A 13,855-nucleotide genomic window follows, 5' to 3' on the forward strand; every position below is an offset into this window, starting at 1 on the left:
TTTTATCTAGACAATTGCTTGGTATCATGTCAAACGTCTAGCCTGATACAACCATGTCAAACCTCCCTAGAGAAAGACCCTATTTCACATTGTTTGAAAATAATTATATTCCTCAGCTTTAATTTTTCACCCACTAAACTGTCCATCAGCTTGTCCATTATCTCACCCAGGCACTAGCCAGGCTAATGGCCAGCTGAACTAAACCTCCTCCAAATTAGGAGTGTGACAGATATCTTTATAAACTTCTGGAATTTACTCACTATTAAACTCTCTTACTCAGAACACAGCATCTGCAAGGCCTAGATTATATAATTTAACTTTTTAATTACACGTCTTGCTCTTTTCAGTGTCACAGTGCTTATCCCCAGTACAGTCCAACGCAGTTTTGAGTTTGCTTTCATACCAGTTTGCCCCAGCAAAGCCAGCTGTCTGCTTTCTGGTCTTGGGCTGAGAAAATGATTTCTCTAACCACCCACCCAACCTGATGAGCCACGTGTTTGTTTTAGATTTGATTCGCTTCCTCGCCCTCAAAGATCACCAGGGATTGCACCATCCAAGCCAGGGTAAGGGAAGAAAAAATAAAAACATTCTTGAAAGACAGACAGAAGAATGGAAGATAATGGCAAGGTTTCCTAAGAGGCACAACCGCAGTCCAGGAGAGCAGAAGAGGGAGTCAGGGACATGCACAGCACGTAGGGGGTTGGCGTCACTTCTGGTTTTGTTTTTCAGCTTACCTTCGGTTTCTTTTCCTCAGCTTCAGTCCCTTCCTTGTCAATATGACCTGACAAATGGAAACACACAGAGTTCTATTTTTTGGGACTGGTCATTAAACTCTAGAGAGATAATGCCTGTGCTACAGCAACACACATGCTGGGTGGCTGTTCCATGCTCCTGCTCTCCCTTAAATTAAACACTATTCTTAGATATATTACAAAAAGTCACTCATTTCTTGCAGAAATACTTCCATAACATAAACACATTCTTTCTGGGTTAACAGTTATCCTGTGCACAGGCAAGAGTGCATTAGTCATCACTGGAGCATCCGACACACGCCACAAGGTCTGTATGGGATGATTTGGTCCAGATCTGTGCTCAGTTCCAGTAGCACCTGTTTGGTTTAGGATAGAACAGTTCTCTTCAACCCTAAACACGAGTCTCCCTCTCCAAAACCCCCACTAGTTCTAACCATCATATAAATAAAGACTACAATTGAAGGATGCCCCAGTCCTAGCAGCACCAGGTTGCCCATGATCTCTTTTAAAGCTGTTGTTCAGTGTGTTCACTTTGCAAAGCGTTTTTCTACCTGGCCGTTGTTCCTTCCCACCTCTCCTGACACACTCCTTTCTGCCTCCCCAGCACAGAGAGCGCCTCCCAGCTGGGTCAGCCCCTGCAGGGGTTTAAGGTTTTAGCTGTTGTCCTACTTGATTCACATCAAGCACAAAGTGACTGACAATATTTCAGTGTTTCATCCCATTAGTCTACAAGCACAACAGACTGCAGAATTACTAATTAGGAGATTAGAAATAGGGAGTAAGTAATGTTTGTACTGTAAGGCACTCACAACAAAGCCCCTTTTCCCAGTCTTCAACTAATTCCTCCCTAATCTGGGAGGAAAAGCTGCTGATATTCTCCCCAGTGTTTCGGAAACTTGCCCTGAGGGGTCAGCCCTTTCCCAGTGACATGAACAATGTTGTTCATCCAGCACTGACGACCCTGACCCATCCCAGCAGCCACTCCCAGCGCTGCTGGCTGCACTGTCCTTCTCAAATTCAGTTAAACTACAGACTGGAGCAAGGCTGGAGCTGAACAGCCACAAGGTATCTCTGTCTTTGAAGGAAAATATCATTAATTAATTAAAGAAATTCCTGCTATTGAATCAGAAACTGGTTGACTGTGGGCAACGCATCCCCACCGTTTTCAGGCTCCGATGCTAGCGATAGCAAGCCATGCTGATGCCCTGCAGCACACGTGCGAAGCTTCCCGCTGGCTTCTGAGGTAGTGAACAACGAGAAACAACGTTGTGAGCTTTAGCTCCAATGGAAAAAGCTGCATCAACAATTTCTTCATGAACCCCGCGCAGCAAAGAGCACGCTTCTCTCTGCCAAAGCAGAGAGGGGGGAAGCAGGATTTCCAAGCTCGTGGAAGCAGCCAAGCCAGCTTTTGGGATGTGGCGCTGGGCTGAAAAGCAGAGCTTCCCCCAGGCCAGGCCCTGGACAGCCAGAGCGGAGGTACAACACGTTGAGACACCATCGGGTTTTGACACGTGTCCTGTTGCCCCAGCTTGTTAACACGACTCACTGCAAAACCTGCGTCTGGCCACCGAGGAGGGCCCCTAGGGACACCCCTCTGACCCCCAGAAAAGGTAGAAAGTAGCTCTTGGAGAAATAAAAGGTCTAAGAGCTGCTCTGCTGGCAGGGATACTCGTGCTTTGAGGGGTTAACCCAGACCTTCACCCAAGACAGCTAAGACTGAGACTGCTGCACGAACACAGCAGCTCCAGGGTCTGCCTGCCCTCGAGCCCAGCCTAGCCTAGAGACACACACGCTGTTAGATGCCCCCAAGAGCCGGGCCTCCACACACACAGGCAGCTCCCACAAAACCCCCCAAATACAGCCATCGCGTTGGACCACCCAGGGACACGCCATCCAGAACGCGGGTCGGAGAAGGATGCTTTGGAAGAGCATTGGACATGCCCTGCAGTGGGCAAAGGTCCAGCTAGCTGCAGGCCTTGCCTCCAACAGCAGTCAGTGGTGGATATTTATGGAGAAAGTACAAGAAACAGGACCAACGTGGGGCCTTTTCCATGGTTAGAGACCTGCCACCTCACTTGCCTTTGTCCTCCTCCCTCCTCTTTAGGAAAGACAATATAAAGAGTTATTGGACCAGAGAGTGGACACATGCAAACCAGATGGCACACGTCTTGCTGGAACAAGCTGCAGCGTGCGCCAGGTTAGCCCCACTCCAACATGCCAGAACAACGTCCATCCGGTCTTCATCTCCTCTGGGAAGGTGCCAAGTGTGAGTTAAGGTGCCAAATGTGAGTTAAGGTGCCCACCCCACAGATCCCAGGAAATCAAAACAAAAACAGGTGAACAAAGCATGATCAGGGACACACGCCAGCACCATGCAAGGGACGCAAAACCGAAGCGTAAGGGTCTGGCAGGTATGCCAGGACATCCAGGGTTAAACTAAGGAGGGAAGGAGTGGGAGGGAGAAGCAGTGATACTTTGTAGATCAGTTCACAGCAAAGGTCCAGGCCATTTCCCAAGCAGCAGGATTCAAGAGGTGGCAGCAAGCTGTAGTGGTGGTTCAGGCAGCCTTGTCATGAGCAAGCCACCGGCAGTGTGAGCTCAGGGCAGGCTAACGTTGCACACACCTTTTAGGAGAGGGACGCGACAAGGCTTCTTCTTGGGTGTCCGGCGTTCTCCTGTATCTGGCACAGCCTCTTCCAAAGGAGCATCTTTGTCTTCCACGTCATCTTTTAACTCAACGGGGAGTTTGGCTGTTTCTAGCAAGGCTCCAGAATCTTCTCCCTCCCCAGGCTCCGCTTCTTTTTGGGAGATGATTTCAGAAGGCTCTGATGGGGTAACACCTGTGTCTTCTTCCCCCGTCCATGGCTGCCTCCTCTCCTTTCGGTCCTTTCCTGCTTTATGTGATTCAGTTTCAACAAGAAGTGCCTCCCTTGGTATGTCTCTGAGGACATCTTTGGACTTGTTTTCTTCAAAGGCATATTCTTCAAGAGCTTCCTTGGCTGTTGCTGGACGCAAGCCCATCTCAGGTCTTGGTGAAACATGCTGTCCCACCAGCGAAAGCAAATCCTGTTCAGAAGTTTCATCAATATCACGGTCCTCATCTCTTTCCTGTCCACTGGCATCTTCTTTTAATGGAGCTCTGGTATATAAAGGAGATGGCCCATCTTTAATAAGGGAGCCATCTGTGCCACCCGCTCCTGCCAGCCCCTCAGCGTGCACACCACGACCTAGCTCTGTTCCCAGTGCTGGATCCACACCAATGCCTTCTCTGCCTCGACGATCCCACAACTCATTGTTGTCTTCAGCTGGCCTGGAGTCTTGGTACATATCCAGGGGTATGGGGATGGTGACCTCGATTCTGGTGGGAGCTGCTGTTGTAGCCTTCGTTTCATGCGACACAAGAGGCTGCTGAAGAACCCCAGCTCCCTGCTTTGTGGGCTGGCTTTCTCTTTTTATTGCATCTCCCACACGTTCCTGAGGGCCAGACTGTAGCTTTGGAGAGTGTGGCTCCCCTGGAGTTGAAGACGCAGGGTATGAAGCATGGGCAAACAATTAGCACAGGCATGTCAAATCAGTAGTCAGACATGAAATGCTGAAGAGAGACTTAAGGATTTCTACGATCAGTCTAGAGGATTAAATGCAAGTCCCACATCACCCCATCGATGACAACTCACTTCTATAGTGGCTTTTGCCTTTAAAGAAACTCTGATCCCCAGGGGAATCAGGAACAGTGACAGCCACAGCGGGTGGGAGACCAGACTCCTCCCTGGACCCAGTGTCGGAGATGGTTTAGCCATAGAGGTTTTCAGAAGCCAAGAATACACCCATTTTCTAACCTAATACCACCACTGGACCATCAGTTTGCTGGTCAGGGACCACCTCTCCTGGCCTCAAGGGCCTGAACAAACCAGGCCGGACGCCCTCCCCTCTTTCATGGGCTTACAAAATCCCTTCAAGTCCCTCCTCCCTTGCAGGAGATGTTCATGCAGACGTGGCACCAGTTACATCCTCCCAGAGCTCAAACCACCTCTGCTTTGTTCTCCAGAACATTTCTATTGCTAATGAGCTTGGGGAAGAGCACTCCTATGTCTTCTCTCTTCTTGCTGTGTATTTCAACAGCCAGTGGAGCAGACAGCCTCAGTGGAAAGGACTGTAAGCAAAAATGTGGCTGTAGCCACACGGCCAGAGCAATTTGCACCCACTCAAACTCATTAGAGCTCCACCACTGCTGCCACCATTTGGGCAGAGTAGAAAGTCTGACACTTAAGACCCAAAACTTTAAGGTCACAGAGACACAGATCTTTTTTTTGGCAGGAGGTAAAAGAGAGAATTATGTTCTATCGCTGACCTCACGCATGACCCAGACTTTTACAATTTCACCCAACAATTGCTGCATTAAGTCATATATTCTGGTTGAGCTGGAGCTTTTCTGTAAGAAATTCATTCAACTGAAGCAAAGATGCACTGAGCGATGGAGAATTCACCCTGAACATTCGTAAATTGCTTTAAAGTCAACTGCCCTAGTAAGAACGTGCGCCTTACATTATGAATTTGTCCAGCTTCAAATACTCCTCGGTCTTTTTGAGCACGGATCGGGTAAACTAAAGAGCCTAGATCAGAGTACTTCAGTACTGAGATTTCAACTGTTGCTTCGTTAGATTAACAAACAAGATTAAAACAACAAAAGAAGAAGTCAAGAGTGACTCAGTCTTTTACCAGTGTTCTCCCCACTTTAACCGTAATGGTTAAGTGAAACGACCACACAAAGACCTCGGAAACTGTGGTTTAAGAGAAATCAAAGAGAACTATTAAAAGGAAGCAGTGCATTATTACAAGTCCGCTATCAGAGAAGTAACAATTTACATGAGAACATAGAAACATCATATATAGGTTATACGAGAGCTCCAGCTAGCTGTATGTCCCCATCTCTGACAGTAGAGAGATCCCAGGACAGTGCAGAAAGGTCTTATTAAAAATCTGCTGAGAAACGGCAGCTACAACCAGACTGAACAGGGCAGACAGAAGAGAGAACTTCCCTCCCTTCCTGCTAGCAGTCTTTGTCTCTTTTTTGTAGTGCTGCCACTATGTTAAATACAGAAGAGCTGCTACTCCGTGAACCAAGAGACAGGCAAGCAAAGGTTTTATTTTAATAGCAGGGAGCAGACTGTGCATAACTGTGTTCATCTGTGTGTGGAAAGCAAAGACGACGTGAATTCTTCCCTGAGCTGAGAAGGCAAAGACCTATTTACTTCTTTAAAAGACAGAGATGTCTGTAAATGCACTAATGCAGCCATGAGGAGGGAAGATGCTGCCCAAGCAGCTGGAGGAATTTGTTACGTCTATTGCACAGAAAACTACCTTAGAAAATGGAGTTTAACCAAGATTTTAACCAGTGCACCAAATTAGCGCTGTGGTGTAGCAGTGCTAGCAAGACAGCAAGATCAAAGTGAGTTTGAACCCCTAAGTCTGCTCCATTGGGCACAGAATTAAGCTGGCACTGGGTGCTTTGGGAAAATCCCATCCTGAAGTTTTCAGTCAAGTCTGAACTGAGCAGACTCAAGAGAGCTTCCAGAGAGCCAGGAGGTTCCTGGATAATTTCTTGGCTCGTCTGAGCAGACGCACAGTTAATGCTCTATAAACGCTCACTGGCTTTGTCAGTCACACTCCCTAAGACTGGGATGAGAAAAAACACCTTTATGTTAAAGTCAGGTCATCAGTGAGTAGGTCTGAGACATGTTTCAAGTTAGAAAGAGACACAGTAATTAGAGAAACAATTCACTTCTTTCATGTGTGACACGCAGGGCCCAAAGCTGACTCTGTTCAATGCTGAGCAGTTCCTCCTGGCTGCCTGCACCATCCCACCTCTGTTTTCTACCTTTTCGAGCCTGGAGGATGCTTGTTTTGCAATTGGACAAACATGCACCAGGGCTTCAGCCATCTGAGAGAGAAATTTGGTGCATGAAAAGCTGCAGTTCCCTGAAATGAGTATGTTGGAACATTCGAAGCATGTATGACCCTCCCTTGTCAGGAACAGGGAGAACTGCACAACGGCTCGTACAGTGCAGAGTGTTTGCATTACAGAAGACAATTCCCAAGCCACCAGCAACCAGCCACATGGGTGGGCAGCAATAACTGGACCCCACCGACAGATAATTCACTAACCTGGAGAGGCATCTCCTGCAGCGTGGTCCTCCAGGTTGGGGGTGGCTCCTACGCCTGCCTCTTCAGCTGGTCCCAGTTCAAAGAAAGAATGGGAAAAACATGATCAAAACAAGAATTAAGTTTAAGTGTGTGTCTGGAGAATCTATTTACCTCCCTGCTGATTCTGCCCATCAGTGCTGTATTATGAGCAGGGCAGTATCAGAAAGGAAATCAACCCATGCCAATGATGGATCTACCTAGATTTATTCAGCTTGTGCTGTACCAGACTGGAGGAGTGTTTCACCAACTCGCACATCCTGGGTGGCAGGTTAGTACAGGCTCCTTCAGGCAGAGGTGCAGCAAACAGGCTGTTAAAGAGCAGGGGAACTTGTGGATTTATATCCCCTCTGCTACCCCCACCTAGCATTTACGTTGCTGGCAGCACTCACGTGAATGCCTAACTCTTACCTGAGCCCTGCCTTCTTGGTGTCTATGACCTAGCTTACTGTAATGAATTCTGCTGAGGCTATTTGACACCCATAAATCCGAGTCTGTCTGATATAAATCTGACACTTCAGGAATCCTGGTACATTATAGAAGCACAATTTTCTTCACAGCAATGATGGTTTGTCTCTATCAGAATTTTTTCAACTTATTATATGACTACTTTCAAATTGGCTTAATCAATTAGATTTGTATGTCACACTTCTACAGCCAAACCAGGACTTTCTCTGGTTTCCCCATTTTTTTCCAAGGAGTTCAGGACACACTGCTTCTTCCTGGCTCCCTGCTACAGTCAGATCTTGAACCAAAGACTGCGCATCCTTGCTAGCAGGTGAGCCCAGGGCTCCACCAGCAGCCTGGCAACTGGATGCAGGATAGACAATTCGGCTGCCCAAGGCAGTGTGCTGTGGGCTTGTTTCAGCGTTCAGACATTGGCAGAAGTCCATTTCCACCCACCACCATCAGGTCCTGCCTGATGCTTCCAGGAAAAGCCAGTGGCTACTGCACAGGGGACACATATTCATTTTTCACATAGAGACCTGACTCTCCCAGGAGCCCCTGCTCTCTGGTACACCCACAGCACTGCTGCAGCTCACTCTGCCTCTGGAAGACCCCCATCCCTCCCTGGAAAACCAGGCCCAGGTGCAGTGATTCCCCACAGAGCATTCAGGCTGAATTAGCCACTTCACTTCTTCTGCTTTATCCTTAAAACACGCCGGCAGCCAAAGAACTGCTGCAGTGGCCTGGTTTTCACCTGCTGCTTCAAAGACAACTGCATGGGCTGGGCTGAGCGAGAGCACCAGTGAGACAAACAGCAAGGTCCTGCGGTGACCACCTCGCCTGGCCAGCAAAGCAGAGCTGCTGGCAGAGGGGCAGAGATGACCGGGATCGGCAGGTAAGCGCTTAGCCTGGAGATGGGAGGCGAAGCCACCACAGAGAGACCAGACAGAAAGATTATCAGATGTGGAGCTGAGAAAGAGAGAAGAAAAGGCTGCTAGTTTCCCCCAGGATGGGGAAGGCAAGAGGACAGTTGCAAGCTAAGACGTGGAGAAGAAAGAAGCACGCATCAGGAGCAAAGCATCTCTGCGAGAGGTTTTGCAGTGTTATTGTTAAGCACCAACTAGTCGAGCTCTCTCCTCTGTCTGCATCAAGAGATGAAACTGCACCTCGGTCTCCCTCACCTGTGGTTCCTTCTGGGATCTCCCCGTGCTGTTCGACACCACCCTGATCCTCGTGGTCTCCTTCCTCCACTAAAGGTGCAGTGACATCTGAAAAACAAGGCAGCTTTCACATAGCCATCGAGTGGCAAAACCCTGTGGAGGCCAGGACGTGCCTGATGAACTTTTTGCTCAGAAAAGCACCCGACTCCCTCCCTTGAGCCAGTGCTTGTGGAGGGAGACAACCGAGCATGACGCAGCAAAGCCAGTATCGCAGGGACACCATGAGCTGCCCCCTCTGCCACACAACCCGCACATCTTCAGTGTACTCCTTATGCAGCTGAAGGCTTTACCATAAACACTGTCTGAAAACGCACAGCTAAAGACAGCCACTGGTGCCTGATCCTCATGCAGGGCAATGCTGTCTGCATGGGGACATCACTGGTCTGGAGCAGGAAAGAACAGCTCCCATCGGATACCTTCATAAACCATCCGAGCACTGTGATCGTATCGCACTCTGGGCAGCTCTGAGACAGATACCTGGCTCCATCTACCAGAGGGATGTCTGCTCGTCATGACAGTCCCAGTCCAACTGGGAAGAGTCACAACATCCTCTTCTGCACCAGCCAGATTTTACACACTGATTTCTTGAGCCACATTCACAGAAACTGAGCCACTTCACAGCAAGCCCACACCTCCAGTGGGACTGGAACTGGTCAGCATCTCTGTCCACCTTCCTTTTAGATAAATTTTGCAAACTACTGCCTTTACCTGAAGTCTCCAAGAGGCAGATACTTGGGATTAAAGCAGCCAGAGGAACACAAAAAGTGCAGTTAATTAAAACGGTGAACAAGTCTCTAGACCACTTCTGAATTAGATTCTTTCTACAAACATAGCATTCAGAAAACACTCTGGAGCAGCACAGACATGGCCCGAGTCCTACCAATATGACCTTTACATCAGCACCAAGTTTTGGTTCATGTATAGACTCTGCCCGTCTCATCATTCTAGCATGAATCATGCTGTACTAATGAACATATAAATACAGAGGGGGCAAAAAAAGAGCTATGAGGTACAGGTAACTCTGAAAGCGAACACAGTGACCAGGACGTGTTGCCAGCACCTTGGGGGAGCACAATGACTCAAACCTCTGGCCTTGGGGGCGCACAACATGGGATTGCTCCCAGCTGCGCCGACCTAACGGGAGCTCACGGTCACTGTGCAAAAAGTCTTCAGGAAACAAACTGCAAACAACTTCCTGAACTATAACAAACACTTCACCTTCTCTTGCCTTCCAACCCATTCTCCACCTTTAAAGCTCGTTGTCTCATTCTGCAGAGTGGCAAACATCGCTTGTGATGAGACTAATGAAGGGCATTTGTCCAAGAGTGCAGACGCTCCCTCTGAGAAACCCCATCAGAACACGGCACGGTGAGTCTTTGCAAGGTTTACCACGACCCCATCCATCATGGTTTCAAAGCAATAAGTCAAAGAGCTCCCACCTTCCGTAGTTGGGGTGCTCTTAGCATCAGATGTTTCGGAAACAGGCTCATCCGATCCATCATCGACTGGTATCTGAAGGGGATAGCCTGGAAAACATTCAAATACTTAGAACAAGTCCTTGGCTATGAATTATGGCCTGTGCGTTATGAACCAGAGTTCATACTGGTTCATACTGGTTCATCTGGTTGCCCAGATCCACAGCAGCAAGAAACTGTAATTGGAAAGTACAGAATACCTGAACTAATAAGCAAGCAAAGCGTGAAAATGCCAACCAAAAGCACCAGTGTCATCACCAAAAGGAACAAGCAGAAACCCATCAGCAAAAGAAAAGCCCAGTGAACTGGACAGCTAGAAACAGCAAAGCATGGCACAAGCAGGAAAGGAGATCTTAGCAACGTAAGCAGAAAAGATGTACAACTTCTGAGTGACTGTTGTCCTCTCTGCCACTTCTGGGGCCGCGAGCCTCGCTCCCAGAGCAGGCTGCTGGACACTTCCATGATGTGTTAATTCTAATCATTGCAAACCAGCAAGTCTTTGTAAAGGGCCTGGCGTAGCACGTAACGTGCTGTGCGAAGCCTTGGTTGCAAAAGTCTTCTTTAGGAAGAGCAGGGCAAGAGGCACAAGTCTCCTCTCTGCAAGGAGGCTGGGCAAATAAAACAATGAGAACTGGAGAAAATGACTTGGAAAAGAAGATTCAAACTAGCATAAGCAAAATCCCTGGGAACCTGTGATGTGTGAAGCTGAGAGGAGCTATCAGGCTGAAATGCATTACAGAACCCGGGATGAATGGATGCTATGGATTCTCTCCAGGACAGAGGCAATCCATTTATCTGGTGTAAGCTGCGTCCAAAGCACCTCAAGAAAAGAAAATTAAGATGATGTTTATATGGAGCATAGCTGGGAGTGAGTCCCACCAGGTTTGCTGGCTTTATGTGGGTTTCCAAGCTCAATTGTGGAGCATGGTGGAATGAGAAAGGAAAGGCTTCTTGAGAAATGCAGGGCTGAAATATGGGGCAAAAGACTCTTGCATGGCCCCCACTCCCAGAGCTCTCTGTTCGGTTCTCCCCATCGCCCTGTGCAGGTGAGAAAAGCAGGCAGCAAGCAGCACCCTTGAGCTGTGTCTCCAAACAAAAGCAGTGCTGTGTTTTTATAGCAAACTGAGGAGTGAACACAGAAACATACATTTGCAAAGCTGCAGCAATAAGATCATCACTAGTCTGGATACTGGGGGTTGTTCTGCTCTTGCTGGGCAATGATATCAAAGAGCAGCATTTTCCTACGACTAGGAACATCAGAGCATCTTGTGGGCTACCCGCTGTCCACTGGCCACAGCCAGGTGATCCACGGTAACCTTCCAGACACACACACCATCTCCTCCTGGCTGTCCCCAGGGACCCCTTGCACTGCCACGCTGGCCCTGCTCTCCCCACTTAGGTCATTCTCTCAGCGGTGGGCAAGGTAGGTCCTTTGCACCATCTCCTCCTGGAGGTGCTCACCTGATGGGATGTGCTTCTCCTGGCCAGCTGCATGATCCTCCGTCATGGTGACGTCCTGACGCTGCTCCGCCATCTCTCAGAAAAGCTACCTGAAGAGGAGAGTAAAAACAAACATCCATCAGGCAAAACCTGACACAACACGCCTTCATGATCTTAAGGGTCTTCTCCAACCTAAACATTTCTGTGATTCATCTGGAGCCCAGTTGGTGCATTCCCATCTACTGCTCCAAGAGGCAATTTTGGTTTGTTAGCCAACTTCCAGGAGCATTAACCACGCTATTGCAAGCCATCAGCCAACAACAGCCAACCACCTTTTCAGCCATTGTAAGAAGATATCTACTTTGTTCCCTTTTGCTGATGAGCCCTGAAATCACACCATTTCGCTCGGGGAAGGTCACAGCTCAAGATACACGTTACCGTTTGGGTTTCACACCCAATAACATTCTGTGATTCTGTGAAAATGACCATCCTGGTGCGCACAGGACAGGGCTCAGCCACCGTTTTGTCACAGGTGGTCACCGGGAGCAGCATGCTTAGTGCAGATGTACTTCTGCTGCACGCTCCACACTCTGCATTTGCCAATTTAATCAGCCCCTCAATAGAAGTGTCTGCTGGCAAGGTGTGATGCTGCTGCAGGAAGGGATGCCTTCCACCCCTGCGGATACACCCAGCAGGGACACACAGCTATAACGATCCACTCATCATCTTAAAAGTAATCCAAAAGTGACATAGAAGGGTAAACCAGGACTCTCCAGAGGTGGATTTGGACCAGGCACTCTTAGAGAAGAGGCTCTCGCTTGGTTGTGGGTCTGAGGACAGCACTACAGCTGCTCCACCCTGAATCCTTCTTGCAGTGCTAAGAAAGCCAACACCGTGGTGCAGAGCAAAGCACAGTAAACAGGTCTGGACGCTGGAGTGGAAGCAGAAAGGTGCTGAAATTCAGAGCTATTTTTCTAACGTGCCTCTATCTGCAAAAGGAAATGAAGTCACCAACAAACATTACCCACTACTGCGAAGCAGGGACCGTATTTCTCCTTATTCTCCATGCTGGTTGGACAGACCTTGCTTTTAGTTGACTTCCTAATAGCTGATATAATTACAGCCATTGGCAGTGATTAATAACCAGCTATTAGTGTAATGGCCCGTTTGCCACGACCGTCAGGAGCGAATGAATCCAGCAAAGACGCTCAGGTTACCAGCAGCAAGGAAGCAAACTCATGTGGTTTTGTTTGCCGGCAATAAATTAACTGGATATATGGAACCACGCAAGAGAAACTCCAATGCCAGTAACCAGATCTCTCACCCAGCTTTTTTTAAGCCTTAGCAAGATGACTATGCAATTTAACTTCTGCCTTGGACAGCTACAGAGCCATTGGACAGAACTGTACCAAGTAAGTTCGAGAACTTGCCCTGAAAGGAAACCAGTCATAAAAATGGAAGTATAATATAGGAAAGAATTAAGTACCTAATTTTTGCCCCAATTTTTTTGGGGGGTTGCCCACCAAAGATGGTGGGTTCTAATTATTTGGACATATGGCTGCGCTCCTCCCAGAGCTCAAAGGATCATATTGATTATATCCTGGTCTCGTCTGGCCACCACTTAGTATTATTCACAGGTCTACTTAGCACTGAAATACTAAAATATAATGCTAACCTAGTGTACAGGGCACAAAAGCAACTCGGGCATGAACGTGAGTGTAAAATGACACACAAATCTGCTGCTCGTGTGTGTGTGTGCATGTACAGAAGAGTGATCTCGGCCCCAAACGCACACACGGCCCTGGGCACGGCAGTTTTCCCCACACGCTGCCCTGTCCATTGGTAGGAAAACGTGGATGGGAGAAGCAGTTCCTACCCCACTCACAACTGGTGGTCCCTAACCGTTCCCCCAGCCCAGCTCAGATCGCTACAGATCTACAGATATTAACATCTTTGCTTCCCAACTGCAGACCCAGAGACAAAGCACTCACAGATCTGCTGCGCTGGATTTAAAGGAGGTTTATAGTTTCTTTATTCTGCCTCCTTTTCTCTCTTCCTCCCACCTGTTTTTTGAAGAAGAGCAATTAGTGTCTCCCCCAATCTCCCCAGAAAGATACATTTAGGTCGTTCTTGCCTCTGGACAAGAATTTCCTGGGACACCATCCAGAGACGACTCCCAGCTTGACAGCTCGTGAGCCTGCACACCCCGCCGGAGGCTCATCTGCTGGCTCCACAGACAGCACCCCAACATCTTCCACTTCTCCTCTGAACAGAGCATTTAGCATCTCAACCCCAGCACAGCAGCAGCAAGCCATGATTCAGC

The 13,855-nt window shown here is 48.4% G+C and overlaps 1 protein-coding gene across 7 annotated transcripts in view; it reads right to left on the reverse strand.

Annotated features, from left to right (window-relative positions):
- The window catches only part of MAPT (microtubule associated protein tau), a 51,757-nt gene that overhangs the window by 17,662 nt on the left and 20,240 nt on the right, over positions 1-13,855 (reverse strand). For 4 of the 7 annotated variants that reach the window (XM_068418976.1, XM_068418975.1, XM_068418974.1 and 1 more), the window contains exons 2-7: positions 11,554-11,642; positions 10,057-10,143; positions 8,579-8,665; positions 6,915-6,980; positions 3,377-4,264; positions 735-781 (exon numbers count right to left, since the gene is read on the reverse strand). In XM_068418976.1, the coding sequence (XP_068275077.1) occupies positions 735-781; positions 3,377-4,264; positions 6,915-6,980; positions 8,579-8,665; positions 10,057-10,143; positions 11,554-11,626 (1,248 nt within the window). In that variant the 5' untranslated portion in view covers positions 11,627-11,642. The remainder of the gene's footprint in view (positions 1-734; positions 782-3,376; positions 4,265-6,914; positions 6,981-8,578; positions 8,666-10,056; positions 10,144-11,553; positions 11,643-13,855) is intronic. The other 3 variants (XM_068418979.1, XM_068418978.1, XM_068418977.1) reach the window with 1 other exon arrangement.

Source organism: Nyctibius grandis, chromosome 26 (genome assembly GCF_013368605.1).
Source record: "Nyctibius grandis isolate bNycGra1 chromosome 26, bNycGra1.pri, whole genome shotgun sequence".
NCBI classification, from domain to species: domain Eukaryota; kingdom Metazoa; phylum Chordata; class Aves; order Nyctibiiformes; family Nyctibiidae; genus Nyctibius; species Nyctibius grandis.